Source organism: Liolophura sinensis, chromosome 9 (assembly GCF_032854445.1).
Source record: "Liolophura sinensis isolate JHLJ2023 chromosome 9, CUHK_Ljap_v2, whole genome shotgun sequence".
In the NCBI taxonomy this organism is placed as follows: domain Eukaryota; kingdom Metazoa; phylum Mollusca; class Polyplacophora; order Chitonida; family Chitonidae; genus Liolophura; species Liolophura sinensis.
The window spans coordinates 9,069,173-9,097,161 of record NC_088303.1 but is presented as its reverse complement, the minus strand read 5'-3'; the positions used below and the strand labels follow the sequence as shown (position 1 = coordinate 9,097,161).

Here is a 27,989-nt window from a genome sequence, read left to right as displayed (position 1 = left end):
CGAGCGGAGAAACGCGTTATCACTCTTACAGAATTAAGAACCCCAAAGTCGGCCAAAACACTTGAACTATACGTACAGTGTCTCCACTGAATCTGCGCAGAAGCTGGCCATACATGCTTGCTGGATTAAAGTGGAGTATATATGTTTTCTGATTGGACCAGATTTGCTGAGGGTTGTATTCTGGGCATTTCATCCTCGTGGTCGAGTGGATAAGACACTTTTCTTAAAAAAAACCGTTATGACTTACCAGGAGCAGATTCAAACCCGGTCTGGGGCGAGGAATTTGTAAAGAATGCGTGGATTCCTGTATGACAATGGACACTAAGCCTTGGTCAAAGGGATTTTATAGAATCATAACAGCATCATAACAAGTCATTTCAGAGTATCAGGCTGAACTGGCTGTATACAGGGGTGGTAATTTAAATATGAACCGGTTATGGAAAGGATAAGAAATATGTGAATAAAAACGCAAGTACCGGTACTGTAAGTAATGTAACTGTAGATCAACACGTGGCTCTAATTTTCCCGTATGACAAACCCAGTCAACACATGCTTTTAAATTTGATTTTTTTTTTAATTCTGTTAACTGAGAATATTCAGGTAAACTAAATTTCTTCACACTAAAAGTTTCTCTCTTTCACTTCTCACACAACCTGGAAAGAACGCTGCTGTTTCCAGATACAAGAATGGAAACAGTGCAGCTGTTGTATCCATGTATTCTTCAACATGGGCGAAGGGGAGGCAAGTCATTTACAGAGTTATAGACCTTGATGGAATCTGCACATGCGCGTTAGAACACTACCGCGAAAATGGCGACCACGTTACGAGCGGCATGATGTTGTGAAATTTAATAGATTCCGTCATGGAGTTTGGATCACAGGTATTGTCATAGAGTGAGAATACAAGAAATGGCTTTGATTCATCATTGATTAACCCCGTATCTTTAAATAAAGACGCATATTTGACTAGAATTTAAGATTTTCGTTACAACATGGAGGTCGCCGGGTCTTGCCTCATCGTTGCACGCAGATCACTGGGCGTGTTATCACCCACGTTTCTTTCATTCTTTAAAACTCCTTTCATTGAACAACTTATCTGCAGTTGTTGAACATGGATTATAGAATAGATGCAGTGTTTTATGTTGGAAACGGTCCTAATTCTAGTCGACGGCTTTCACATATAAATCGTGACACCACATAGCCTAAGCTAGTTGGTAATGTAGTTTGCTCATGCGAGTCATGGCAGTGATGAAGGTATGGGCGTACATAGGAAATCGGAAAATACAGATCTAAACAATCACATGGCAGACGTCTGTTTGTGTATGAATCGAAAGGGTCGGACAGACCTGGCCTCATTGCTGCATTCTTCCAAGAAGGGGAATGGTTAGCCTTATAATCCGTTATAAGGATGGCTTATATAAGCCAAGTCATCTTTTCAGGAGTCTAACAAGTTTATGCAGATATGGACGAAACAGGATGGGAACTTTCACATACTAACGCAGATAAAAGGCGAGATTTTACAGTACTTGTTAGACTGAATATACATCTCGCATAGCCAGGTCTGTCTGCCCATCGGCGCAGTTAGCAACTGCCATAAAACCCTACCTTTTAGCGGTATTCGTTCGCGAGAGACCCACCCTGTCTAGTCTCAACCTGTGTGAACTCACCAGATTCCTGAAATAGGCTTATTTACTGACATGCAGAGATCACTGCCATCCTTAGCCCAGATCATGCGTGCACGAAGTTATCACATTGTATCTATTTAGCTACCCAGTCGGCAAAGCTTGCTGCATATGTGATAATAGTTCAATTAAATATAGTTCAATTTTCAACAATTTCTGATGTTTACGTACCTCAGCGCTTAATCATTCAATTTTTAAAAATCCAGTTAGTGTATTCCGCAAGGCTAGGTCATGGTGACATTGTATGAACTTACAGCTAATATTGTGATAAGCCTTACAGGATGCAGCAGTTCTATTGTAGCTGTGACAGTATTCTGTTTAACTGTGACAGTATTCTGTGTAGTCTGAATATTCTGACTAAAACTAGCAGCAGATATTGTGGTAGGCGTGACGGCTGCTGCAGCGTCAGTTAGAATTCACTCCAAAAATTAAGTTTCCATTCTGTGTGGCATTATTCTGTGTAGATGTGCCAGTATTCTGTGTAGCACTCTTCGAAGAAAGCTTATGTATAATTGTTTTGCTCTTCACTGAGTACACACTACTGTGTGAAGAACAGAAGGATTTTTGAAGCCATTTTCTCTTTTGTTTGTTTTGGAAACTGCACTGTCTGTGTTTAAACAGCCTAACACATTAGGCCATTTTCTATGTTAAAATGGCCCAAGGATTTATTAGAAACATTACAAAAGATTATTATGAAGATTTTGTCAAAATGTTGCTTTCATTGGTAATTAATATTTGATTGTAGTTTTTATTACCATTGTGCCATGAGTCACTTGTATTTGTCGTAAGCTTTAACAGGCCATCCTAAAGATGGATAAGTGTGAAGACCAGGCCAGAGACTAAATGGGCTGCATATAAGTGAAAGTGGCCATTTGTTAGTTTGATTGGGGTTTAACGTTGCTCTTATCAACATTTTGGGCAGCAGGCTGTAACCAATGTCGACATATTTATAGTCCTTCCTGGCTTGAAGGTCATGGAAAACACCTAGTCAAGACTCTCATGACTTTCATACAATCATCCAGTCTGTCATTCCAGTCTTATTTCTGCAGACCAAGTTTCAGCACATACATGTACAGGTGCCTTGATATGTCGGGTGCTCCTTCTCCTTGTATGGTGATCTGACTTTTATTACCAGGCTTCTCAAAATTGAAGTAATTTTGAAAGGCCTGTGTGATTTGCCATCAGGTTCCTTATCCAATACATGTAATTCAGAAATTGTGTTGGAAAATGGTCATTAGGTTTTACTTATGCTCTTTTATATACAGAATTTATCCTTTGGGGACTTTAGCAACCTGAGTGATGAGGAGCATGATAAAGTGTTTGCAATCCTTCATCGCTCTCGAGGAGCTAGGGATAGAAAAGTTGAGGTAAGATTGAGTTTAGATGTATCAGAACAGTTTAGACCACTGCTATAATTTTATGTGCACATATACAGGTGTCTTGCTACATGTAACTCAAATGGTTAAAACTCTGGCTCGCTGCAGCCCGCACGCAATTTACCTGTGAAGTTGTGTGTTTAAATTCAACTGTCGCTCTGACATATACATTGGCATTTGCCACTTGAAGGCAGGAAGTTTATCCAGCACCTTGTGAAAGCTAGCAGGGTTTACAATGCGCACTTAGGATTCCTCCACCCATAAACATGATTGTCATGAAAAATTCTTGAGCACACCAATCAAATAAATAAACATAAAACCTAGTACTGTAATTCTTCTTTTTGCATGTTTGCAAGGTGTTTACTCTAGAATTTTCTGAAGGCATTATTCTGTAGACTGATTAAATTATACTTATTGTGAAGTCCTTAATTGGCCAACCCAACCAATTTAGATTTGTCTCCAAAGTTAAAGTTTAAATGAGCATAAATTGCACTGAAAGGTGCTCTTTCACATGCAAAACTGTTGAGGAATTAGAGTATTAACTTTATTGTAACACACTAATACAGGCTAATACATACATGTATGAGGCAGTGAAAATGGAAAAAGAAAGCAAACCAACCCGTTTGGAGGCGAGCATATAGATCTCCATAATCAAATTACAAGTATTAAGACTCATAAATTTCTCAGTTGCTCTAAATTACATGTGAAACAGTTTTGCCATATAAGATAGCACGCAACAGACAGGGTAGTGTGCTCAGACTGTTCATGTATAATGAAAAACTTTGTGACAAAGCTCAGCCATTCAATGTTATTCTATCAGAACTAGATACAAGCGTGATTTTGTGACTTTTTTTTTTCTTGCAGTATTCTTTCACTATTGGTTGTATGTGACGGATCTGTTCAAGGATGTTTCAGTTTAGGCAAATCCAAATATAAGAGATTTAACCAAAAGTAAACAAGCACCCAGAAGTACAGGCTTAAACGTAATGATATTAGAGGATTCCTGTGATGTAACAGTTAAATGATGATTGTAAATGTCCATTTTTTAAGCTAATATTTAATAATGCAAAAATGCACCAAAAAAAAAAAACGCAACCTTTTCTTGCTCCACATAGATTTTTTGACACCGTTCAGGATGTACACCACTGATCAGGGTGCTGCTGAAAACTGATAACTGATTTTTAGGGCAGTTTTACCGTATAATATGAGGACTGAAAAGCTTATTTTGTACTCAATAGAATATGTCACAAACTAAAAATGGAATAAGAAAGGCATTAATACATTTTATAAATTCAGTAAACCTTTTCAAAGACCCTTGTATAAACCTTTATGCATGCAGCCTATTCTTGATCACTGGTGTAAACATCTAATCATTTGGCCATATAAGGAATCAAAAAATAAATAAAACAGATTATTTTTCAGTTAATGACAACTTGCCTGCTAAGAAGATTGGTTTTAAAATGTTCAATAACACATGCTTTATTCTCTTCTTTTCAGTTCCCTTGGGATAATGTTGATGTGCAGATGAGAGAGCTGGTCAAACAGGCTGACCATGAGCATCTCAGTGGTCCAACACTCGCTGAAAGACACGAACAAAGCTTTACAGTCACAGGCTCTATACAGAACTCTGGCCCTGATACAGCCACTACTGTGGAGGGCTTCACTATACCCAGTCAGATTAATGAACAGGTGGTTCTTCAGGGTAAACCAGCGACCGATGTTCACCCAAACAGTGATACCCGCGTGGACTTGACAAGGTACGGTCCAGCAGTGTCCAACCAGGCGGGTGGTGTCACGAGGACCTTTCAACACAGTTCCTCCCCTTCAGGTTACAGTGTGGCCCATCATGACAGATCGGACGATTCCTCATCGGGGAGTGCTCGTGGTTCTACAGACCGCAGCCGGGAAGTTACGCCCACAGACGGTAACGAGCTCTACTCTGAGAACGGAGGCAGTTTTGATGGGAAACAGCGCGGGACTGGCAGGCTGTTAGCAAGTATGAAGACTTATGAGAGACGCAATAAAAAGAAACGTACTCCTGGATACTATGAAAAGATTGCCGCACAAGAGGAAGCATTCACTGGAAGCCCAGTCAGCTACAGGCCAGAAGAATTAAATTACATGCTACACAACAAAGACAATTCTGGCTACCATAAGGCACTGCCTCCAATGGTGGCGCCGCCTACATCACATCAACCACAAGTGCTTTCCTCCCCTGTGATGCTGCCAGCGGGTGGATTCACTGGACTCCGAGGGGGTATGGTACCAATGTTTTCTGTGCCTCCAGGTTATCCCATGTCACCATTTCAAGGGGGTGTATCTATGCCGATGCATCCTCCAGGTGTTCCCCTGCTGGCCAGCCATATGCAACAACAACATGGATTGTTGACAATGCCACCCCCACCAGCCCACATGACTTCGCCCGTCAACCAGCACCAACATGGCATTCCTATGGAAATGACCCCTACATACCAGAGGAACCCGGTGGACACCCGGCCTCCTCCCATAGTCAGTCAGGATGTGCGGCAACATCCTCCGGGGTTCGGAATGCCTGAGCGGTCTCCCCAGCGGCAGATCATGCCGCAGGTTGCGAAAACTGAAACGCATTACATGAGGCGGCCGTCCCCAACTGAAAAGATTCAGCCCAAACCTCAAGATTCAAGTCAGCATAGGCATGTAGAGTCCAGCCAACGGCGGCCACGTAACTCTCCTCCCATTCAGTTTGGAGAGGTTATATACGAGGACAGCTCTCTTACGGGATGTGCTAAAGACAATAATATTGTAAAAGTGAATAAAGATGTGAAATATGTGCATGTACTAGACGGTAAGACAGAACCTAGTGTGTCACAGGATTCAAGGATTACCTCCCCTTGTAGGACTTCAGAACCCTCTGGTCAAAATGAATTTATCAGTGGCAAACAAGTTACTGTGACAAACTCTTGTAGTACTGAACCAAATGATATCAGTGCTAATAAGAAAGTGGCCAAAGCTGCAGATTCTCCTTCAAAAAAAGACCCACAGGAAGCTGCATGTATATCAGAGCCAGGCGTGCATATATCTAAGCCAGAAGGCCATGTTAAGTCCGTAGAAGCTGAGGCTTCTGACAAGTCCAAACCTCTAGATAAAGTAGAGAATCTTACAATATCAGATGATATCAAAAAGCCTGACAATACAGAGACGATTGACAAATCAGTTGACTGTCGGTCTGATGAGGTTATAAATGATAAGAGAAAAGACTCTGATGCCAGTTCCGATGCCTTGACTGTTTCGTCTGCGGCTAGTGTCCCTGCACAAGCCCCTAAGCCACAGGTGTCCTGGGCAGGGCTGTTTAAGGGCACATCAAACCAAGCTGCTGCTGCAAGCCCTGCTGCTACTGGTGCTATCAACAATAGTCCTGTGGTGGTCAACCACACCCCCAGTCCCCAGGAGGATGTTAAAACTCCTGTTCCTGCCTCCGAGGACAGTGCTGCCAAACAGTTGGGGGGTAAGTCAAATTCCTAGATATAATATAGGGCCATTGAAGTTCATATTTTCTTGTGAGAAATAGTAAAGATTTTTGTTTATGTATCTCGGACATGTACACATCAGGGCTTCATAGAAGTCTTCGGGACAGACTGGTATTTAGTCTGTTGATTGAATGAAAAAGTCAGTAACTGGTTATATTTATTCAGTTTGAGGTTGCTTTTTGAAAGAAATATTTAAAATTTAAATATAAACTCCATTTAAACATATATCCAAAGTTTTGCGAAGAAACTTGTTCGCAAGAGTTATCACCCTTTTACAGAAATCTTCATAACCCTCTGCGTGGATTATATTTAAAGGATTAGTGTCCAGTGTCATTATTCATTCATAATTACATGTAGCTACTCGTGTATGTATTAAGTTGACTGGGAAAAAATAATGAAAAAGGGTACATTATTCTGAGTAATATGGCAATTAAAGATAATGAGGCTGGTTTTATGCATTTTTTCCACCAACACTGGGTAATCCCGGCTGATTTACATCATACAAATCCAACTTTCAGGAGCTGTCAGAGCTTCGCCATTTAGTCTAGTGTTGAAAAAGCTACAAGAGTGACAACAAGCATATCAAATTTCTCCACGAAACGGTTTGCTGTTGAGCGTACGTTTGTAAAAACAGGTCATCAGAGAACCATGGAGTTTGTTTTCAGATGACTTGGCCTTAAGGAAGGCATGGATTTACAGCACAAGAACGAAGGATTTTGTACCCACCGATATATGCATATTTTATATATGCTCTCGCCATTTTACACCTGAAAACTGTGATAGGAATACAGCGAAATTTCCACAATGACACCTGCACACAGTACTTTTAACTGAACCGAAAATACTATTACCTGAGCCAAAATCTGATAGATAGGAAATCTCTGTACACCGTGATGCCAATGTCCACATCCTACCTGTATTTATATTGTGAAGGTAAAGCTGTAGCTTACCAGCCCGTATATGTTGCCAATGTGGTTGGAAACACCTGGACAAAGATCATTCAAAGTGTGAAAACTCAGAATCTGGCCAGCGATGTCAGTGTCATAAATCAGAACTTCGGTGTCGTCCACTATGGGTTCAAATTGATGTGGCGGTATATTTGCTTCTGAGTAGCTAAAATTCATCTCAAAAATGACACCAGTTTGACATGAATCCCCAGGTTATTTAGGCCAGCTAGGCTTGAGTTGGCCATCTATGACGTCACCCACTGAGTAAATCTGGACACTAATCTTTTAAGGAGGCAATTTTTTGGAAGCTGAGAGGCGTATGGAATCAAACATGACAGATAATAAGCTTCTTTGATCTCTGCCAAACCAGACCTTACAAATAATTTGACCTACTTCCGCTTCAGATCGTTCTTTGTTTGACATAAGGGTGGCGTGAGTGACTCGTTTTCGGAAGTCTAAAGTTTGATAAATGGCTTATAGTAGCAACATTAAAACCTTCTTTGCCAGATCTGAACATTAACTATATTCGCTATAAAATTTTGTTTTTTCTTCAAAGGCATTTTCTCATTACCGATGGCTGATTTTCCCCATAAATTTCATGTGACTAGTACAATGGCAGTAAGTTAAATCAGACTTCGCTTTGAACTGCTTTTGTTGATTGAATCATTTTGATGAGTAAGGGTAATATTTCAACAGAGTGCAGATAATGCACAGAACATTCATCTGGGTGCACTATTCAGATTAGTTTCTAGTATACATGTACAATTGTTGCATGATTTTTGATTTTCTCAAATGTTTTTTTTTTTCTCTTCACATCATTTTTGAAATGTCCTTTTACAGACTAAGAGTCACAACCACATATTCCATAAGCCATTAATGCATGACCATTCTATCTTGATTCATGACTTGAATATGTTTTTGCAAGGGTTGCGAGTTTGAGTCAGTCTATACTGATGCTCTAGCTAGGTTGTAAGCTGTCTGGGCAGGTCTTCAAGCTTCACTGGACTATCCTGAAATACATGTAAAATACATACAGTGTGCGCTGATTATCATTTTACATTATCAACAAGGAGGCCAGTGTGTGTGTATATATATATATATATATATATATGCAGTGATAATTAATTTAATCAATGAAGGATCTCAAGTTCGCCCAGAAAATGATGGTTGGTGCATGGAAAAATGACTTCTGTTAATCCATGACGTGTACATGTTTGAATTGCTGTTGTGCTATAACCTGGGATGGCTGTCACTTTTTCATCTCTCCATGACTTGTCGACGTAGGGAACATGATACACTGAAATAAAATCAAGAAATTGCCATTAATCTTGAGTAATTCCTGGTGATAAATAAAGTTGATGGTTGGAATTGCGTTTTGTTAGTGTACATCATCCAAGATGGTTGATACATGTATGGCTCATCCAAATTTCCATTTATCATATCTCAAAATTGATCCTAGTCTGCTTTTCGGAGGCAAGTGGAATTTTATTTTTTTTATTTATTTTTTTCTGCATATAGATAAAAATAAATCTTAACAATTTCATGATGTTTTCCTTTGTTAGTCTTCTACCTATGCCTGTGATGAATTGGTTTTCAGGGTTTGAAATCAATTTGCAGGGTTTGAAATTAGTTTTGAGGGTTTGAAATGAGCAAGTGCTTTCAAGAGCCTTTACATGTGTTGCCAGTTTGTATATCTGGGTTCATGAGCGCACCCACATTTTTTCTGCTTTGATGTAAATAACAAGAATTATTGACGAACAGTTCAGTAACACATTCCAATGCTGTAAATGTAAATGTCAAATTGCATATACATGTAATAATATGCCTGGTCACTTGGTGTCATGTTCTGACATTTTCATATCATAGACGTATGTCATAGATGTATGTCGGGATGTACATGTAATGTATCATAGATGTATGTCAGGGGGTGTACATGTAATATCATATCATAGATGTATGTCAGGGGGTGTACATGTAATATCATATCATAGATGTATGTCGGGGTGTACATGTAATATCATATCATAGATGTATATCGGGGGTGTACATGTAATATCATATCATAGATGTATGTCAGGGGGTGTACATGTAATATCATATCATATATGTATGTCAGGGGGTGTACATGTAATATCATATCATAGATGTATATTGGGGGTGTACATGTAATATCATATCATAGATGTATGTCAGGGGGTGTACATGTAATGTATCATAGATGTATGTCCGGGTGTACATGTAAAATCATATCATAGATGTATGTCGGGGTGTACATGTAATATATCATAGATGTACGTCGGGGGTGTACATGTAATATCATATCATAGATGTATGTCAGGGGGTGTACATGTAATGTATCATAGATGTATGTCGGGGTGTACATGTAATATCATATCATAGATGTATGTCAGGGGATGTACATGTAATGTATCAGATGTATGTCGGGGTGTACATGTAATATCATATCATAGATGTATATTGGGGGTGTACATGTAATATCATATCATAGATGTATGTCAGGACGGGTACATGTAAAGTTTCATTTTGCAGAACTCCTGGATAAGTATCAGACATCGTTTGAAGCAAGTCCTCTCCAGCCCCGTGGCTTGACAAATCGGGGCAACTGGTGCTATGTCAATGCTGTATCCTTTGTCATAAAATAGAGGTGAACAAGTGGTATTAGCAAGGGCTGTTGCTTTTATAGGGTGTGAAGAATGTGATATAATGATGATTGGGTTCAGATTTCTCTGGCCAAGTGGCAGTTGCTGCTGGTTTGGTGGCCAAGGTGGTTAGCGTCCCAGTACAGAACAGGAGCCACTCACCAATATGGTCCCTGTGGGTTGAAGTCCAGTTCAATCTGATTTCCTGTCTGGCTGTTGGGATACGTGTGGGTTTCCCAAGCCTGGTTTTCTTCCACCATGCCCACTGCAATGCTGGCTGCCATCATATATAAAGTGGACTATTCTTGAATATAGCATAAAACACCAATCAAATAAATAAATAAGTTGCTGGTTTGAATCTGTTGTCTCTAACTTCTCCTGACTGAAGTGCACCTTTGTCAGAATATTGCCAGGTACATGTACCACAGTGTAGCTTACAACTTGTGTATTGTTATGCGCATACTGTGTCACGGCTGTCACTGTAGTGTCACTTCCAGGTTACTTCAGGGTTACTCAGTTAGGGATTGTCTCAATTTATGGAGAAGGTACAATATGAAAATTATTGAAAACAGCATGAAACATATTTTCTTGTAATAAAAACTCAACGACTTAGTCTCATTGAGTTCATGTATCTCATGTTATAGAATTATTTATCAATAATTCTGATGAGACGATGAGTTGTGTAAGAGTAATGTCATAGTGTCCAGCAGGGTTGTTCCAACCGCAGGGAGGATAGGTTGGTGCGGCATACAGTATAAACGTATGAAAACAAACTATATCATGTCATGGACATGAAGCTGTGCAATCTATATGTAGGTCAACTTGAGGGCAGATTACTTACTCTTCACTCGGTGACAGATCTATGTACACAAAAATCAACAGCAATTCAGCATACACATGTTGATTAATTTAATTTAATTTTCCATCAAAAATTTGATGTGCAGCTGGCCGAGAGTCCTTAGCTGAACTATGGTTAACATCCTGCGTACCTGTAGACAGTTGACCAAGTGCATTCACTGCTACTGAATGCCATAGTTTCATGTGTAGCACTTGTTACCTTGTTAGCTTAATATCCGGTTCATCATTGCCGTCTGTCAATCGTTTCTTAGTTTTATTTCCACATCTCAACACTCCTGACTGAAATATTCGTGAGGACGCACTTTAGGGAATGTCTGAAGCTCATCCAGCAACCAGCGAGGACATATCACGTGCGATCTGCTGTGTTTTCTACCGTATAAACACGTCCACAAAGTAGATTTTCTCAGGTCTAAAGGAAAATGTTGATCTAGATTCTAATGCATCTATTACCTTAACTGATGTTGAGATTCTTCAAGCCCTGCTGGCCTGCCCTGCTTTAAACCATTTGCTTCAGAAGCTGCCAAACTTCCCTGCCCTGACGCGTGGACCCAGCTCTACCCCCATCTTGGATAGCCTGTGAGTAGAGTCTGAAGACTTCACCAGCTGGCTGGACTTTGTAGATATATAAAATGTATTGATAGTTATGCTTCTGATATGTTATCAGGTGAGGTACATTCAGCTGGGCTTTTACAACTGTATTCTCCCATGTATGTCTGATAGCTTTCAGATCATTGAAATATTGTGGGAAATGGCTATTTGGAAAAAAAATAAAGGAATGAAAAGTTACTCAGGTTAATATTTCAATTTAAGATGGGTAGAGCATGACAGTGATAATATTCCTTCGAATGTGCTTTCAGCGTGTAAATGTGTGCACGGCTATAGTGTATCCAAATGTGGTAATACATGAGATACATGTACTGAATTGTTAATGATCCATTTCAGTGTCGAGTTTGTGAATGAGTTCTACCCAATGCAGTTAAAGCCAGTGGAGAAAATTGAGAAAGGTGGGTGATTGTGTTACAAACACAGTAAATAAATAAATAAATTTCAGTTTAACTGCAGACAGTTAACCTGGTGCTCAGGAATCGCTTACATGGTTAAAGACGGCAGCAGTCTGGCAGTTAGACGCATATGTATTCACTTTTACCTGAGCAAAACATTTCCATGACGACAACCTACAGAGAAGGAAGGCAATTGTAACAAAAAGTGATCATGTGCTGATTACGTGGCGAAATGAAACGGAGAAATCTGTGTATTTGAGTCAATCAGGATCCAAATTTGTGCAGTGTGTTTTTTTTAATTTCCTGTGATCAAGATTCAAAACCATGCAGTGTAGTGTATGAAGTGTATATGGATGTGTTAATATGAACAAGATCTTCACGGTGCACTGAGTTTTTTTTTTTATGTGCAGTACCTATGAAACATAATATGATATAACATTCAATGTTGCAGGTAAAAAGAAGGTTATTGTACAAGAGCTTATTCCTGGCCCAGCATTTGAACCAGCCAATGTGTACAAGATGCTGCAAGTTATGGAGTCCAGCTCCTCATTCAAGGTCAGTTGTGTCCCTTGAACAATATTGCTCCAAACTAGCAGAAAAGTGAAAGTCTTGCGAGGCTTGACTGCACCGTCCTGAAAATAATTTTTAAGGTGGCGCAGGAAATCTTCCAGTTATTCACATTATTAGAAAAGTTCCTTTGTTACTTATCTGGCTGTTTTGTCCTGTGCCTCTGAGTTGGTCCTGACAAAATACTATTTGGTGTGGGACAATGTCCTGCCACTTGTTTGCAGCTTTGTACACGGTACTGTACAGTTCTGAACTGTAAAAACTGCAAATATGTATGAATTTCCCAGAAGACTGTAATATTGAATTGTGTGTTGTCCTTCATTCGCTCAGCGTCTGCTTTTAATGAAGTTTTTGTCCTCAGACTTCAGGATAACTTTACACTGCATGTGCGTACATTTTTTAGGTGAATGTCAAACACATTTTGTACAAGAGCAAGCCAACTATCTTTGGTGCAGTGTCTGAAATTTCAGTTTTGCCAATTATTGTCATTTCAGAAGCTTGTTGTTGGGGCTTTTTTTATGAAAGAAGTCATCTTACATACTTTTCCATTAGTATTCAGGATTTTAACTGTGTTTTTTGTTTTGTGTATATCAGGGAGGTAAACAAGAAGATGCCGAGGAATTCCTCAGCTTTGTCCTAAATGGACTTCATGAAGAGATGGCTGCTGCCATCAAACAGGTGGCTCAAGTCAACAGTGTCAATGATCTTCATCAAGGTATGGCAGAACTTGTACATGTATATCCAGGGTACAACAGAAAGCTCATTCAAGCTGTTAACATCACTTCATTTAGAGGTCTGTATGTAGAAACGTCACTTAGATAATGATCACAAAAGTTTCACCTGTAAGTGAACAGTGTCTAAAACAAGTACACTGCCATTTGCAGTATGTTCCATAAAGGCCACCATAGAATTCAAACATTAAAATGCATTTAATTCGTTTCCAAAGGTTTAAAGATATAAGTAAAAGTATTTGGAATAGTTTTTAGAAGTCTGTCTGACAAGTGCAATATCATGTTATTTTTGCCTGACAACAGAGGCAGAGCCTGAGGTTGCTAATGGTTACCTGGAGACTGATGGTCAGAGCGCTGATGGTGAGGAGGAAGATCAGTGGGAACAAGTCGGCCCACGGAATAAAAGCGTTTTTACTCGTAAGGTGTGTTGTGCGTAAACATTCAATTGTATGCATTGCGCTTTCTGATGACTGTCCTGAAGCAGAGCTGTCTAACATGCTCTTTACAACTTCTCCTTTGTTCCATCCATCACAGTTATATACATGTAGATCAGCCAGGTGTTTTGTTTTAGCATGGAGATTTTTGCCTGTGCTTTGTCCAGCTGTAAACCTGATTGCTGTGGTATAAATGAAATATTCTTAGTGTGGCATACACATACGTTTAAACACCATCAATCAATTATATCAGTATAATGGTTTACGTACAAGCCAAATTGCATTAAAGTGAAAGACGGCACCTGACTAATAGTGATGTCCACTGAAAGACTACCATTCAAAGCATCTTAAACCAGTATCGAATATTTCTTTAGATTTTTTTAGTCAAGTAAAAGCGTAGTGAAACTTCATCTTGTCATGGCTTCATTGCGTCTCCATTATTGACAGCAAGGTGACATCATGTTTACTCTCACTGTCCAATAGTCTGAGCAGTAACCTATGGCAGATTAAAGTTGTGGACTTGGGCAATGAAGAACCAAGTGATAAATAGCTTTTTCAGAAATTTGACATGCTGGAAGGATATTTCTCCCACTGCTTGAACTCTTCATACAGTAGGCCTTCTATATCATTTATGTTCTTTACGAGCCGCCTGCAGAAGCATGCCCTGCGTATTCCTGGTTCTGGTGGTAGCCTCCTTAGGGGTTGTGCTGGTAATTTTGACCCCTGTTCAATGTTTACAAAATTACAGTAGGATTGTTGTTCAGCTATATTCATGCTCGATTAGGACACAAATGGAAATGAATCTCAGCACCATTGGGCTGATCAAAATGGTGAAAATGAAGAATGTGGAAGTCCTCAGATGGCGGGTATGGCATTTGACCTTGACTCCAGTGCTACAGATAAGGGGCGTGCAGGCGTAAATGCACTTAAAAATTAGATGATACGCTTCTAAAATTAAAAGAGAGTGAACTGAATTTCCATGACAATTTGTGTATACGCCTAAATTCCTGAAAACTACAGCGTACACGCGAGATTTAAAGCAAACAGTCCTGTAGTAGTCCCAGAGTAGTTTGTGTGTGCGATGCTCTCCACCTGTTAGTTTTCAGAAACTGAAGGTGACAGCAAAGGCTCATGTACCACTACCAGCAGCCGCGGAGAGTAACTACTGTGATATTTCCATTGTGACATTCTCTGGTGTTTGCCATGAGGAAGATGTAGCAAGGGCTAAAAATAAAAAATTGTCATTTGGGTTACTATACAGCAAGTTCTGCTATTGTACTGCATTAAATAAATGACTTAGTTGCCAAAAAAAAGTTAAGGGAAAATGTCTACAATCTGACAGTATGTCTTAATTCGACGTTCTGGTACAATGTATTCTGTTTAAAGTCATGTCATGATAAGGTGGGGCCGGGTCCTACATTACAGACAGAATAACTGATAGGCATTTTGTGGGCGGAGAAGACCCTATCATTTGTAGTAGAAGCCAATTGGTCATTAGCTACAAGAAAAATTAAAATAGAAGAAAACAACAGACCCATTTCACATCCCTTGGGCTCCGGTTTTTACCCACTTATATGTCGTTTCTTGCTTTATCAGGCTAACTTTGCCAAGACTCCCGTTTCTGACATTTTTGCCGGCCAGATCCGCTCGGCCGTCTTCCAGGCAGGATCGCGGGAGTCAGCCATGTTGGAACCCTTCTTCACTCTTCAGCTGGATATCCAGGTAATACAGTCTTAATTTGAAGTAATTGTAATGTGAGATTTCATAATTCAAATTCATTTAGTGTTTGTCCACAAATAGCAGGAGTCCTGTCGTAGAATTTCGTGTCATGCAATATGCACACCTGTTATCTGAGAGATTGAGCGTGGCAATTCCCTGGTCAAACTCAGAGCTTTCGCATAGGAAAGTTTCAAATTCAAATTACTTCTTGGTTAAAGGTAGTAATAGTCCTACTGTGCTATGTGACCCGTCGAAAATGATAGGCAGCTATTTTTGATTGCCATTACTATAACATGAACCTGACATAACCTGAAAAGTTGCACAAAAACTTTAGATTAGAGCTGAGAGGAGCTCTGAACATTTGTGAACCTATGAAGAAATTCCTGAAGGAGAGAGGGGTCGTTCGTACCTCCAGTAAAGACTCGTGAGTATTTCCAGGTAGTATTCATTGAAATTCAAGGAGATACTGGCTTGCTGCAGTGTAATGTAGGATTGTGCCTTTGGAAATGACTTTCACTTTTGCACGTGAACAGTTTACAATGGCTTTGTGTTTCAGTCGGAGAAAGTGTACACAGTGAAGGAGGCTCTTGAGGGTTTGGTCAGTAAGGAGTCTGTACAGGGATTTACCTGCTCCAAAACAAAGACACAGGTGAGATATCCACTTCACTGTCATGAACTCATGACTGTTGTCTGCTGGGGAAATTTTATGGTATTTAATGAGAGTTTGTTAAAAAGTTGATTTATAGTGAGAATTTCAAGTTGTCTTATAAAAACAATGTGTCAGTCTTTTTGTCTCAAATAACATGAGTGCCATTAAACGACAATCAGAGGAGGAATTTTTTGTCTAAAATTGATTTTAAGGATTTTCTTTTGGGTGTGTATTAAAAGTTTAATTTATTCTATCAACATATTAATGGTCTAATGGTTCACATGATCACAAATGAAATCAGTTGTACGTTGTCATTCTTGCATATATCGGTTTAAACATTAATATATGAAGTAAATACCTGTGTGTTGACAGGTGGAAGTGACTCGCAGAACTACCCTTGAGGAACTACCCCCTGTTCTTATTCTACATCTCAAGTTCTTTATTTACGACAAAAGCGGAGGCTGTCAGAAACTTCTGAAGAAGATAGACTATGCAACTGACCTTGAAATCAACAGAGGTCAGTGTACACAGTTCTCAAAGCCAAATAAACTTGGAGGGAAGGCTACCGTTTTGTGTGAGAATGATGGGGGGGGAGGGGGGGGAGGAGGAGGAGAACAAACCACTGAACACATCCCCAAATGACCAAAATGTGATCTGCAGCTCTCATTCTTGTGACACTCAAAATGTTCCCTTAAAATGCTAAAATGGTCTAGTTTAAACGTTAGCTTACCTCGTCTACCATGATCTAGTCTTCAGAAAGTACAGTATTTAGGATCTTTCAAGCCACATTTTGTTTGATGCTGATCATGCTCAGCCACTTTTATGATATAGAGCCATGTGACAGCAACCTGCGGATGGTCGTGGGTTTCCCTCGAGTTTTGCTCGGTTTCCCTCCACCATAATGCTGGCCCTCGTCGTATAAGTGAAATATTCTTGAGTACGGCGTAAAACACCAATCAAGTAAATAAATAAATAGAGCCATGTGTTTGGTGTGAAATTTAATTATTTGCTTATCAGAAACTTAAGTGTTGGTATCATATCAAAATTATGTGTAGTTTTATATACCAAGCTTATATGTTACACTGTGCTCTACGAAATGCTCAGTGCATGTTTAAAGACATTTGCATATAATGTAAAATTCATTTCAACTCCCTATTCAATTGCCAATAACTCATTTATCAGCGTACTGTATTGTCATTTGGCTATTGCAATTTACTACACATCTACCTGCAAATGCTCTACGGATTTTAGCAGTCATTGAGTGAGGAGCATGTATGTCTCTGACCTGTGGAAAATAGTAGTTTTGGTATTCAGACATAGCTGTCCAATAATCCTGCAAAGTTATCAAACCTGCCAGCCTTTCAGTTGGTAGCTTGCACAAAGTGCAGGAAATTTGCAGACTCCCCTGCTCTCACTTGGTAACAGTAATCGGTCAACAGCACTCATGTGGCCATTTCCGCAGCCGTTTAAGTCCACTTGTCTTCCACCAAAATGATGTGCAAGTCAATGGAACCTGAGAAAGTTTGTCAGTAATACCAAAGGTTGGTTGATTACCCCTGCCTCTTCGCTTCCCCCAACTTCGGGTTCCATGACATCAGTGAAAAATTCTGCAGTATGACTATAAAGAATTGAATACAGACAGCAATATATATGAATGTGAAATAAGGTCTGGGTTAAAGGCTAGTGTGGTCTGCAGTGTAATAACACATTGCTGTAGGAAATATTTCAACATTTGTCCAAAGGCAATACTGATGTTTCAGCTCAAGATTAAAAATAAACTTCCCCTGTATGAACTCAATATGTTTTCTATGCCAGTGAAGACATCCTGTTAGGCTATAGCCCAAACATATCCCTTATAAAACTTAATGAGTCATGTTACTGTGGTGGCTTTAAATTCATTGTCAGATGAAGTAACTAGAACAAAGACAGAATTTCTGAAAGCGAAGGTGAGAGCTGATTGTTATTGCGAAAGTAAACGTTGACATCTGTGGGTTATAGATGTGTGTACAAAGAGTCATTTTGTTAATATCAGAATGTTAATATGTCTGTTTTTTACATTATTCAGATTTACTGTCCCCCAACGTGCGTTCAAAGCTGCCGGCAAGTCAAAGAAATTACAAACTGTTTGCAGGTAAATTACTTGTACATGAATAATCATGCTTTGGCAATAAATTAACTGCACAAAAATAAAATTCTGATTCACATTGCAAGGTCAAGGTAGTAAGACCTGTTGTCATGATATGGGTGAAATACTGCCAGAGCGGTGTTCAGTCGTCCAGTCATTCAATACACCTTGGCACAAGGTGAAAGATAACATGGCAAATGATGAATAATAGTGATAATCTGACAAGTATGGTTGACAATAAAGGAAAAAAAATTATATTGTAAACAACAGAATAATCTGCACAGCACATGTGATTTGTGAATGTCAACAGAGCTTGGTTTTGGATTCATGTCACCATAAAGTGGAGTTTTGTATGACATCCCATGTTATCCAGACAATATTTGTACCACTTCATGTAGTAAAAACGGCCAGTGGCCATGTGTGGATGGTTAGAGGGTTTGTGTGGAAGTCGGGAAACCTGGGATCAGTACGGGTCAGGTCTTACCAAAGACTTTAAAATGGTACCTAATGCTGCCTCGCGTGGTGCTCAGCACTGATAGGCTAGAACAAGGAAACCGGACTGGTTGTCCCAGTGTCAGGGTAATGTGACTGGATGGGGTGTTATGCCTGGTGTCTTTAGCATGATATTTCAGTGGTGTCAGGGCTTTGACAGCATGGACTTGATCTGCCACAAGAAGACACCATGTTTGTACACATATCTAGTGACTCCTCATCTTATGACTGAAAAATTGAAAGCTATATGTATTTATTTATTTGATTGGTGTTTTAGGCCATACTGATGAATATGTCAGTTATTATTATTATTATCATTATGGTGAGAGGAAAACCGGGCACAGCCCGACAGAAACCCTTGACAGTTGTACATGTACATTTTTAGGCCGTAAATAAGGTCAAATTCTGTTTGGCCATGCCTCAGACTCTTTCTTCTTGAGTTTTCAGTGTAAGCAGATTGTCAAAATTAGAAGTATAACAGTTGTACTGTAGAAACTATGACTTAATGAAAAAAGTTGCCTTAAATGACAGCCATAGAGTTATTCCTTTTCTGTTTGCCCACAGTTGTTTATCATCATGGGAAGAACGTTACAGGTGGCCATTACACAACAGATGTCTACCATACTGGGATCAACAGCTGGATTCACATGGATGATAGTAATGTTAAACAAGTCAATCTACAACAAGTGCTCAAGTTTGTTTCTCCTCGCGTTCCTTATCTGTTGTACTATCGGCGTATGGATCTTGTGTAAGGCTACCTTGCCTACCCTGCTTTCAAAGGGGAATAACCCTAATGACAAGAGCAGACAACTCTAAGACTTTGTGATTGGGCATAGAGTGTGGCTGTGTGATATGCAAAATTGACATCGTAGTGAAAGAGTTAGTTTTTTTTTTTTCACTATATTTATATGTATGTACATAGTGTTGTACATGTAAAAATATTATTTGGTGACGAGTTGTGCTTAAAGAAACCTGTGTAAATAATTGCCCAAAATCAAGCCATGCAAATTAAAGGTTTTGGGTGATCGAATTTAGAAAATTGTTTCTACCAAACAGTTTTCATTTGACGTTAAATCATTCAGCGTGAAAACACGCCAAATGTGAAAGAAAAACTCGTGAAAGAAAAAAACTGGGCAGTGTTCATAACAAACAGCTGTTTTTCTTGACAATGTGTGTAAACCAAAATGTACATATTTGGTTTTCATGTACAAATTGCCTCTGAGTGAATCTGCCATGTACCATTGCAAGATGTTGTATAAACACGGTGTGTTTTTCCATTTTTGATGTTATGTAGCCTCGTCACATCTTCATTTGAAATTGATAGCCATTTTATACTTTTACATCTCATCCTTTGGCATATGAGGTGACTGGTGACTGGTTCAAATCTATTTCCCCCCACATTGTTAAGAAACCTTAAACATAGAACCCATAAACCTGACTGTTGTTAAGTAAATGAAAGATTCTTGAGTATGGCGTTTGAAACAAATCCGACAAATATTATTGGATGTAATAATATTCCCATTGGACGTTGAATCGTATTCATCAGATTGTTGTCAAACAATACAGCTGATGATTTGATTATACAACATAGCTGCTTTCATACATGTACAAATGCCATCTCATTCATTGCTTAGCGATTAGTGAAATATGTGGACTAATATATGAACTTGGAGCAGAGGTATGTAATGTGCATTGTATTAACAGCATTACCCAACCAAGAAGACCCAATTCTAAAGGCATTCAAAAGGAGCAGGGTGCTATTGTATGTATGTATGTGTGTATGTGTGTATATATATAATATATATATATATAGATAGATATATATATATAGATATATATATATATATATAGGTGTAAAAGTAAGATTTTTCTGATGTGGAGAAATGATAGAATAAAAAAACGAATAAACCTTGTCAACATCTGTATTCCGACTGCAGGATTCGAACGTCAAGTTCTTATCAAGAAATGAAGTATAACCGTTCTACATACAGGCTTTGTACACGGGCATGTGTCCAGGGAGTAAATGGTCACTAGGACAACCAATATTCAAGTGCGGACATGCAAAAGCATTGTGAACAGCTATACACAGAGAGAGATCAAAAAGGGTAATAATACTAATCTTTAGAAATTAGGGTAAAATCAAACAAAACAGTTCATTATATACATTAAACATGGCATTCTTAAATAATGTACAACAATGCATGCTTAATTAAGTGTGATCAAGTATGGCTTCCATTCAGGACGGGTTGATAGTTATTAATAAACAAAGTTTCTTTAACACACTCACATATATATATATACACACACACATTTATATATGTATGTGTGTGGCCTATCTTTTTATGGCTAGGAGTTATTTCCAAGCAAAGACTTTTGGTCAGATCTATTTGTATATACATGTATAAACACCAGATGTGCTTAAACAAAGAACATGTACAAGCCACATACCCTCTGCACATGCTACATGGCTCCTACACATGCTACATGGCTCCTACACATGCTACATGCCCCCAACACCTGCCTCATACCTCTGTACATGCTACATGCCCCCTGCACATACCACATACCTCTGCACTTGTTAAATTCTACTTACCCCGCTACATAATACATGCTCCCTATATATGCTACATAACCCCTACACATGTTACATAACCCCTACACATGCTACATATAATGGTTGATTTTACTGTTATACATAATCAGTGTACTATGAATGACTAACTCCAGAATTGCTAATCTGATCAAACAGAGTCTAATTGCATTATGAGGTCTTGATGGGTGTGAGCTATGCCCTTCATGGGATTTCAAGTGTAGCAGGCTTTATTAGAACATTGGGATGCTGTAGGTAAGTCAAACATGCTAGGGCCACAAAATCACAAGATGTCACTCAACAATCAGTCAGCAGTGTTTCTTGTTCTCTTATCAGCTAATAGTTGTCTTTGAATATTGACAATGTGGTAAACATCTTACTGAGACAGTATGTAGAACTGCAATTGCTTTGAAGGTAATCACTGGCCATACTGTACATGTGGGCAGTTTCGCTCTTGTGTCACCTTGAAAAATGAAATCTCTCAACACATTTTATTATTTAGGTATTGCCACCAGACAGTGACCATTAAGTTACAGGCTTACTTCAGGGCCCACAATGTAGGCTAATTTCATAGTAATTACACATGTATTACCATTGTGGTTACAATGATCTTAGCCTATGATCATTGTGGAATGGTTTATAGAAATCTGGATTTGACTAGACCATTATATAGGCTTTTATTTTGGGAATGCCTCGTTCACACATTTGGATTTGTATTACCGACTCTTGGTACGCGCTTTTTGTTATACCAGTTCTGTCAGCAGCCTGCAGATGGTTGTGGGTTGCCCCCAGGGCCCTGCCGGGTTCCCTCCCACCATAGTGCTGGCCACGGCTGCATAGGTGAAATATTATTTAGTACGATGCAAAACATCAATCAAACAAATGAACTTGTTATGCCAGACTTGATGTATACGCATCAGGAAAATCTAAAATTAGCGTTTCTTCGTTGTAGTAAGTAGCCATTTTGTTTCTTTATTTAATGACTCTCACAAGAATATGTGGTTCCAGTAAATTATTTGATTTTATTGATACAAGAAGTTGAATTTGAGAAGTTGATAGTACAAGTCAGACCGTGTGAACGTGGCTGAAAGTAAAACCATAAAGACAGCCAGATAGCTTGCCAATGGAGTGGAATATGTTTAGATGCTGTAGTTTAAGCAGAGCCATCTGTTGTGGTACACAATCCCTGAATGAGCCTCTACAAAGGCCTTTCATTACGCAGTATTACATTGTAAAGAAGTACATGTACCCCAAGTCTACAACAAATTCAACCAGAAAGGATGACTTAAGATGTTGTTTAAAACAAAATTTCATATAAACTCTGTCCAATGGCAAGACGCTTTATGTACTGGTGAATGTTCAAGGCTTTTTCGAAAGCAGGTAAGGAATAGCTTCAGGTCTTGTCATTTTATATTAAGGTGCATTTCTTGAACAGAGTTTGGAAGTTTGCATTTTGTGGATGCATGTAGATTAATAAAATGCTCGAGATCGATATGTGCATGTACACGTCATTAGTCTGGCTAAATTTCACAAATTCATCAGAATGTACAAAGTATGATAGTGTGCCAAATGAACATACAGTCATTTATGTTGACAAATTGGCTATTGATACATTACTGGAAATATGTACATGAAGTGACCTGTATTTTGTGTATCAGAGACTGTTATTGACTTTGTTTATCCCAAACTTGTTACCAATGTACCGTTTTGGTACATGTGACAGCACGAAGTCAAGCTGTGAAGTATATTACGATAAAACTCGTGTAAAAGATCAAGGGCAAACCTGTATGAAGTACAAATCTGGGAATTGAAATAACCAAATAATGGCATAATGTAACTGAGAACACTACCAGTATCTGTGAGGGAGATGAAGTCTTATGTGGCCAGTAGTATGTGGCAGCTGTTAGCTTTCCAGGTGAATCTGCCTTTGATACAGTTTTGTCATACCTGTATGTGTAATTGCACAAAGAGAACTTCCATTATTTTGTATGCTCCTACCACGTAGATGTGGTATTGTTGATTATTGTTAAAAAACAAAAAAAAAAAAAAAAAAACATAATAATTCACGGCTTACTCCATTCTGATGTGTTTTAGCTTACGTGTATGTAATATATAGTCTGCAATTCGGTTAGGCCTGCTGTTTAATTTAAATTATTTGGCAATCCATTACTTCACAATTAAAGAGCGAAAAATTAGTTAACCATGGAAGTACCTCTGACCAGGTCTGATTGAAATGTACTAGTATGTGCATTTATATAGACAGATGTGAGTAGTGGAATTTTATTTCCATGTCATCCAACTAATTTTTTTTTTCTTTTCTTTTTTGTGGTCGATACATTGTATGTTTTTGGGGATGTTTTTTCCTTAAGAGTTTTGTAATTAATAATATGACAGACGATTTTGTGTACACATTTTTGTTGGTTCTATTTTTTTTTCTATATATTTTATGCATTTAATTAGCTTGTTGATCAATAATTAAGAAACAGATCCTGAGATTATTCTGCGATGAGAATGAAAAAAACAAAAGATATCAAGCAAATGTGTTTTTCTGTTACGGGATCTTGTCAGTACCCTGATGGCATTGATTGTTGAGTGCATTTAGATTGGGATCTTTGGCCGCTAGTGTACATAGCAGGTAACATTTCCAGCTGTCACTAAGTCAGAAGTACTCCTGCTTGCATAGTGATATATTAAAAGATGCTTTTGGCATGTACAATCAAGGCCATGTTTTTAACGCCCTGGCTATTTGTACAATTGTTGCAAGAATAAAGGCCCTTGAGGCCTTGCATTTCATGACTTCTTGTCATATATATACCTCAAAGTAATTAACCTGTGGATGGTCCCCAGGCTCTGCCCGGTTTCCACCCACCATAATGCTGGTTGCCGTCATATAAGTAAAATATTCTTGAGTACGGCAGAAAACACTAATCAAATAAAAAAATAAATCAAAACAATTATTTTGATTTGCTTGTTTTAACGCCATGGTGAAGAATTTTTCACTTATACAATGGTCAGTCTTATGGGCAGAGAAAACTGGATTGCCCAGGATAAACCACCAACCATTGGCAATTTACTAACTTCTGGAGTTCACCAGATTGGTGGAAGATAAGTGATCTTCCATGACTGCTCAACTGTTTGTCATCAAAGCCCCACAGACAGTGACAAAATAAATTCACTGTGAAATAATCTTGTCTTGAGTAAAGGTTATCCCTACATTTATAGATGTCATTCAATTCCCAATAACACAAGAGCTAGAACACTACCCATACATCCATGCATAATGTTTAGTATCTCGACTAACGGTTGAGAAAGGGGTTTTTGAACAGCCAGTTAATTCAGTTTCTGGCTTGGAACTGTGTTAGCCCTGCACTATTCTCAGAGCGGTGGTGACTCAAAAAGTGTTTGATAGTGGTCCTCTTTCTAAGGTGATCTTACAAAAAGTTCTGGGGACATCTGCATTGTGGAGTTCTGGGGACAACTGTGTTGTGAAATTCTGGGGACATCTGCGTTGTGGAGTTCTGGGGACATCTGCGTTGTGGAGTTCTGGGGACATCTGCGTTGTGGAGTTCTGGGGACATCTGCATTGTGGAGTTCTAGGGACATCTGCGTTGTGGAGTTCTAGGGACATCTACATTGTGAAGTTCTGGGGACATCTGCGTTACGGTTAATGTTCTGGTGCAACACAATGATCCACAAGCCTCTAGCATCGCTGTAATCTCCGTCCAGCTCGTGCTGGCCTTCCCTTCGTGGGAAGATCTGTCAGCAATTCCCATACAGACGGTCATGAGTTTCCGAGGGCTCTGCTCGGTTTCCTCACACCATAATACTGGCCATAAATTCTGCAGTACAGTAGTAAAACTCCAATCAAAAAAATAAATCAACTACAATTTTTTTTTTTTTTTTTGTAATTAATTGCCTTTCACCAATAAGGTATACACATTAAGCCCTCTGGACAGGGGAAACAATGTCAAATGATGGTGATTTAATTTGGGCACTCCTGTTCATTTTTCACCAACAAAAATGACCGTAATTTATGGCATCAAAATATGCATCAGCTGAATTGAGGGAGCAGGCCAAGGTAATTAAGGTTTTTGCCTATCAATGGCTAGAACAGATGAGGTCAAGGTTCAAACCTGGCCATGGACTAGGAATTCATGGCTATTCAGTCTTTAGTATTCAGTGAAGCCCACTTATCTACTGTGTATGTCTACATCTGACATGGGGAGTTTGATAGTTACTTGCCAAAGGTTGGTGGTTTACCCTAGGTACGCTGGTTACCACCAACTATAAAACTAGCCTCTATTGCCTAAGCCAAAAATTCTTGAACATGACATTAAGCAACAACCACATCAACTGTAACATATTGATAATAAAATCTAAACTAAAGCAAATCCAAAACAAGCTGGTTTGATTTTTTTTTTTTTTTTTTTGATTGGTGTTTTACGCCGTACTCAAGAATATTTCACTTATACGACGGCGGCCAGCATTATGGTGGGTGGAAACCGGGCACAGCCCGGGGGAAACCCACGACCATCCGCAGGTTGCTGACAGACCTTCCCACTTACGGCCGGAGAGGAAGCCAGCATGAGCTGGACTTGAACTCACAGCGACCGCATTGGTGAGAGGCTCCTGGGTCATCACGCTGCGCTAGCGCGCTAACCGACTGAGCCACGGAGGCCCCCAAGCTGGTTTGAGCTTTTGACAACATAGGTGTAGGGCCTAATATTCAAATGTGTGTACGGTATCTAAAAACATCATTCAAATACATTGGCAACAATTTAGTACTTCAAAAAGAAATTAAACGTAGTGTACAATGATGAACAAATTTTTGAGTGTATCGTGGTTCTTACTTGGATTACAATAGGGCATACACATGTTTATACAGTAGACTCTCAGTAAACCGACCGTACTCGGGACCGAACAAAAATCTAGGTTGAGACAAGATGTCGGTGTATTAAATATGGGCAAGTAGCCTACAACAACAACAACAGCAACATGTGAAGGCCTATTGTACATACATATACGTTTAATTAAATTGTTAAAGAGCACAGTGATTCATAGCCACAAACTATGGAAAGAAGCTGATCTGTACTTTACTTTAGTACCTACGCATAATTACATTTCAAAAAATAGAATTTATCACAAGTTTATTTCCACACGGCGACGCTTTAAAATGGCAGGGAAAATTGTGACGGCAACTGTTGTTTGAGGCATTCGTATTCAGTCACTGAGCTACTAAGTGTAAGACTCATCTTTCACTCACAGAGTGACTAAACTCTGATCTCCGCGGGAGGTATGGTACAGTATCGAGACCGGTTGAAGTTGGCAAGAGTTCACATAAGCATATGATCTCCCTTCCCACTGATCTTCCGTCACCTGGAGAGCAGGCAAGTTGAAGCCAAACTCGGATTCCGTCGGACGTCGTGCAACACGCTGCGTCCGATTTGACATGACAGATTAACACTCACTGCAAATGTTTGTACTACAAACCACAGTAGGTATTGAGAATAGACAAGAATCGGTTTACTGAAGGCAATTAACATTAGTCAAATGGAGCAGAAAACGGACCATGAAATGTTGTCGGTTTTGACAAGACGTCGGGTATATAAGGTGTCGGTGTTGAGAAAGTCCACTGTATATATATATATTTGTAAATAAGTACATAAACCTGTATCAAAGTTACAATCTGCAGTGTAAAAAGGCTTAATGTGCAGACATACACTGCAGATATTCATGTACGTGCAACTTAAAATTCAACTCAGCTAAACAAAGGTCACAGTTACTGATTTTCCCACCCAGACATAAATATCACCTGTACAAGTATCAAACTGCATCCCTGTTGTCAGGTGAGATATTCCTCATGAAGCCTCACATCTTTTGACAAGGATGCTATTTCTGACAATTGTTTTTATTCTCCTTGAACATGATGAATAATTTTTATTTATTACCCAAAAATAGTAAAAAAAAAAATCCTCTATAGCAAAACATTCTGTTAATGGTCGTATTTAATAAAACAGTTAACAAGCATGTAATATCTTGTTAACTCATGTACATACATATAACTATCACAGTCTACATCACAAGATTTTGTGGGTTAGCATTTACGGGCGAGTCTTGAGGTCGTTATTTCAAACCTGTACAATGGTCTCGCCCAATTTCCAGCACTAAATAGAGAGTTATACTCACAAAGTGTAATCCCAAATAACCATCATAGTTTAACTACCGGTATCACAGTTATGAAAACATGTTAAGCAAAATACAATAACGTCTATAATAACATTAAATTAAACTCTCTTTAACACACAGATGAATGTAGTGTAAATCATTAATATTTCAACCATATCACTGTACAGTGGGAATGAGCTTAACTCACTCCTGTAAATGTGAAATATCCAAACTTCATTCACAACTACAAGTGACATATCACATGACCACATCTGTTATTATACTTCTCTTATGACAGATCTGGCAACAAGGACGCTATACGTCGCATTATTTACACAAATGTGTTGACAAACTACTACTACTAATAATGACATAAATAATAATAAAATAAACAACTGTGAGAACAGTAAGTTATAAACGACTTAACAATTTACTTCTCATAGGTTATCACGACTCCAACCTCTATAGCCCCTGGGATTAAGATAGAT

The 27,989-nt window shown here is 38.9% G+C and overlaps 1 protein-coding gene across 1 annotated transcript; it reads left to right on the top strand.

The window, feature by feature from the left end:
* Positions 1-792: 792 nt before the first annotated feature.
* On the top strand, positions 793-20,509 carry LOC135475070 (uncharacterized). Its single transcript, XM_064754814.1, has 14 exons — positions 793-880; positions 2,947-3,048; positions 4,555-6,541; positions 10,061-10,152; positions 11,495-11,604; positions 11,971-12,032; positions 12,481-12,584; positions 13,191-13,311; positions 13,631-13,749; positions 15,358-15,483; positions 16,037-16,129; positions 16,502-16,646; positions 18,195-18,260; positions 19,311-20,509. The coding sequence occupies exons 1-14, from the start codon at positions 863-865 to the stop codon at positions 19,496-19,498; spliced, it is 3,333 nt and encodes a 1,110-aa protein (XP_064610884.1). The 5' UTR covers positions 793-862; the 3' UTR covers positions 19,499-20,509.
* Positions 20,510-27,989: the final 7,480 nt, after the last annotated feature.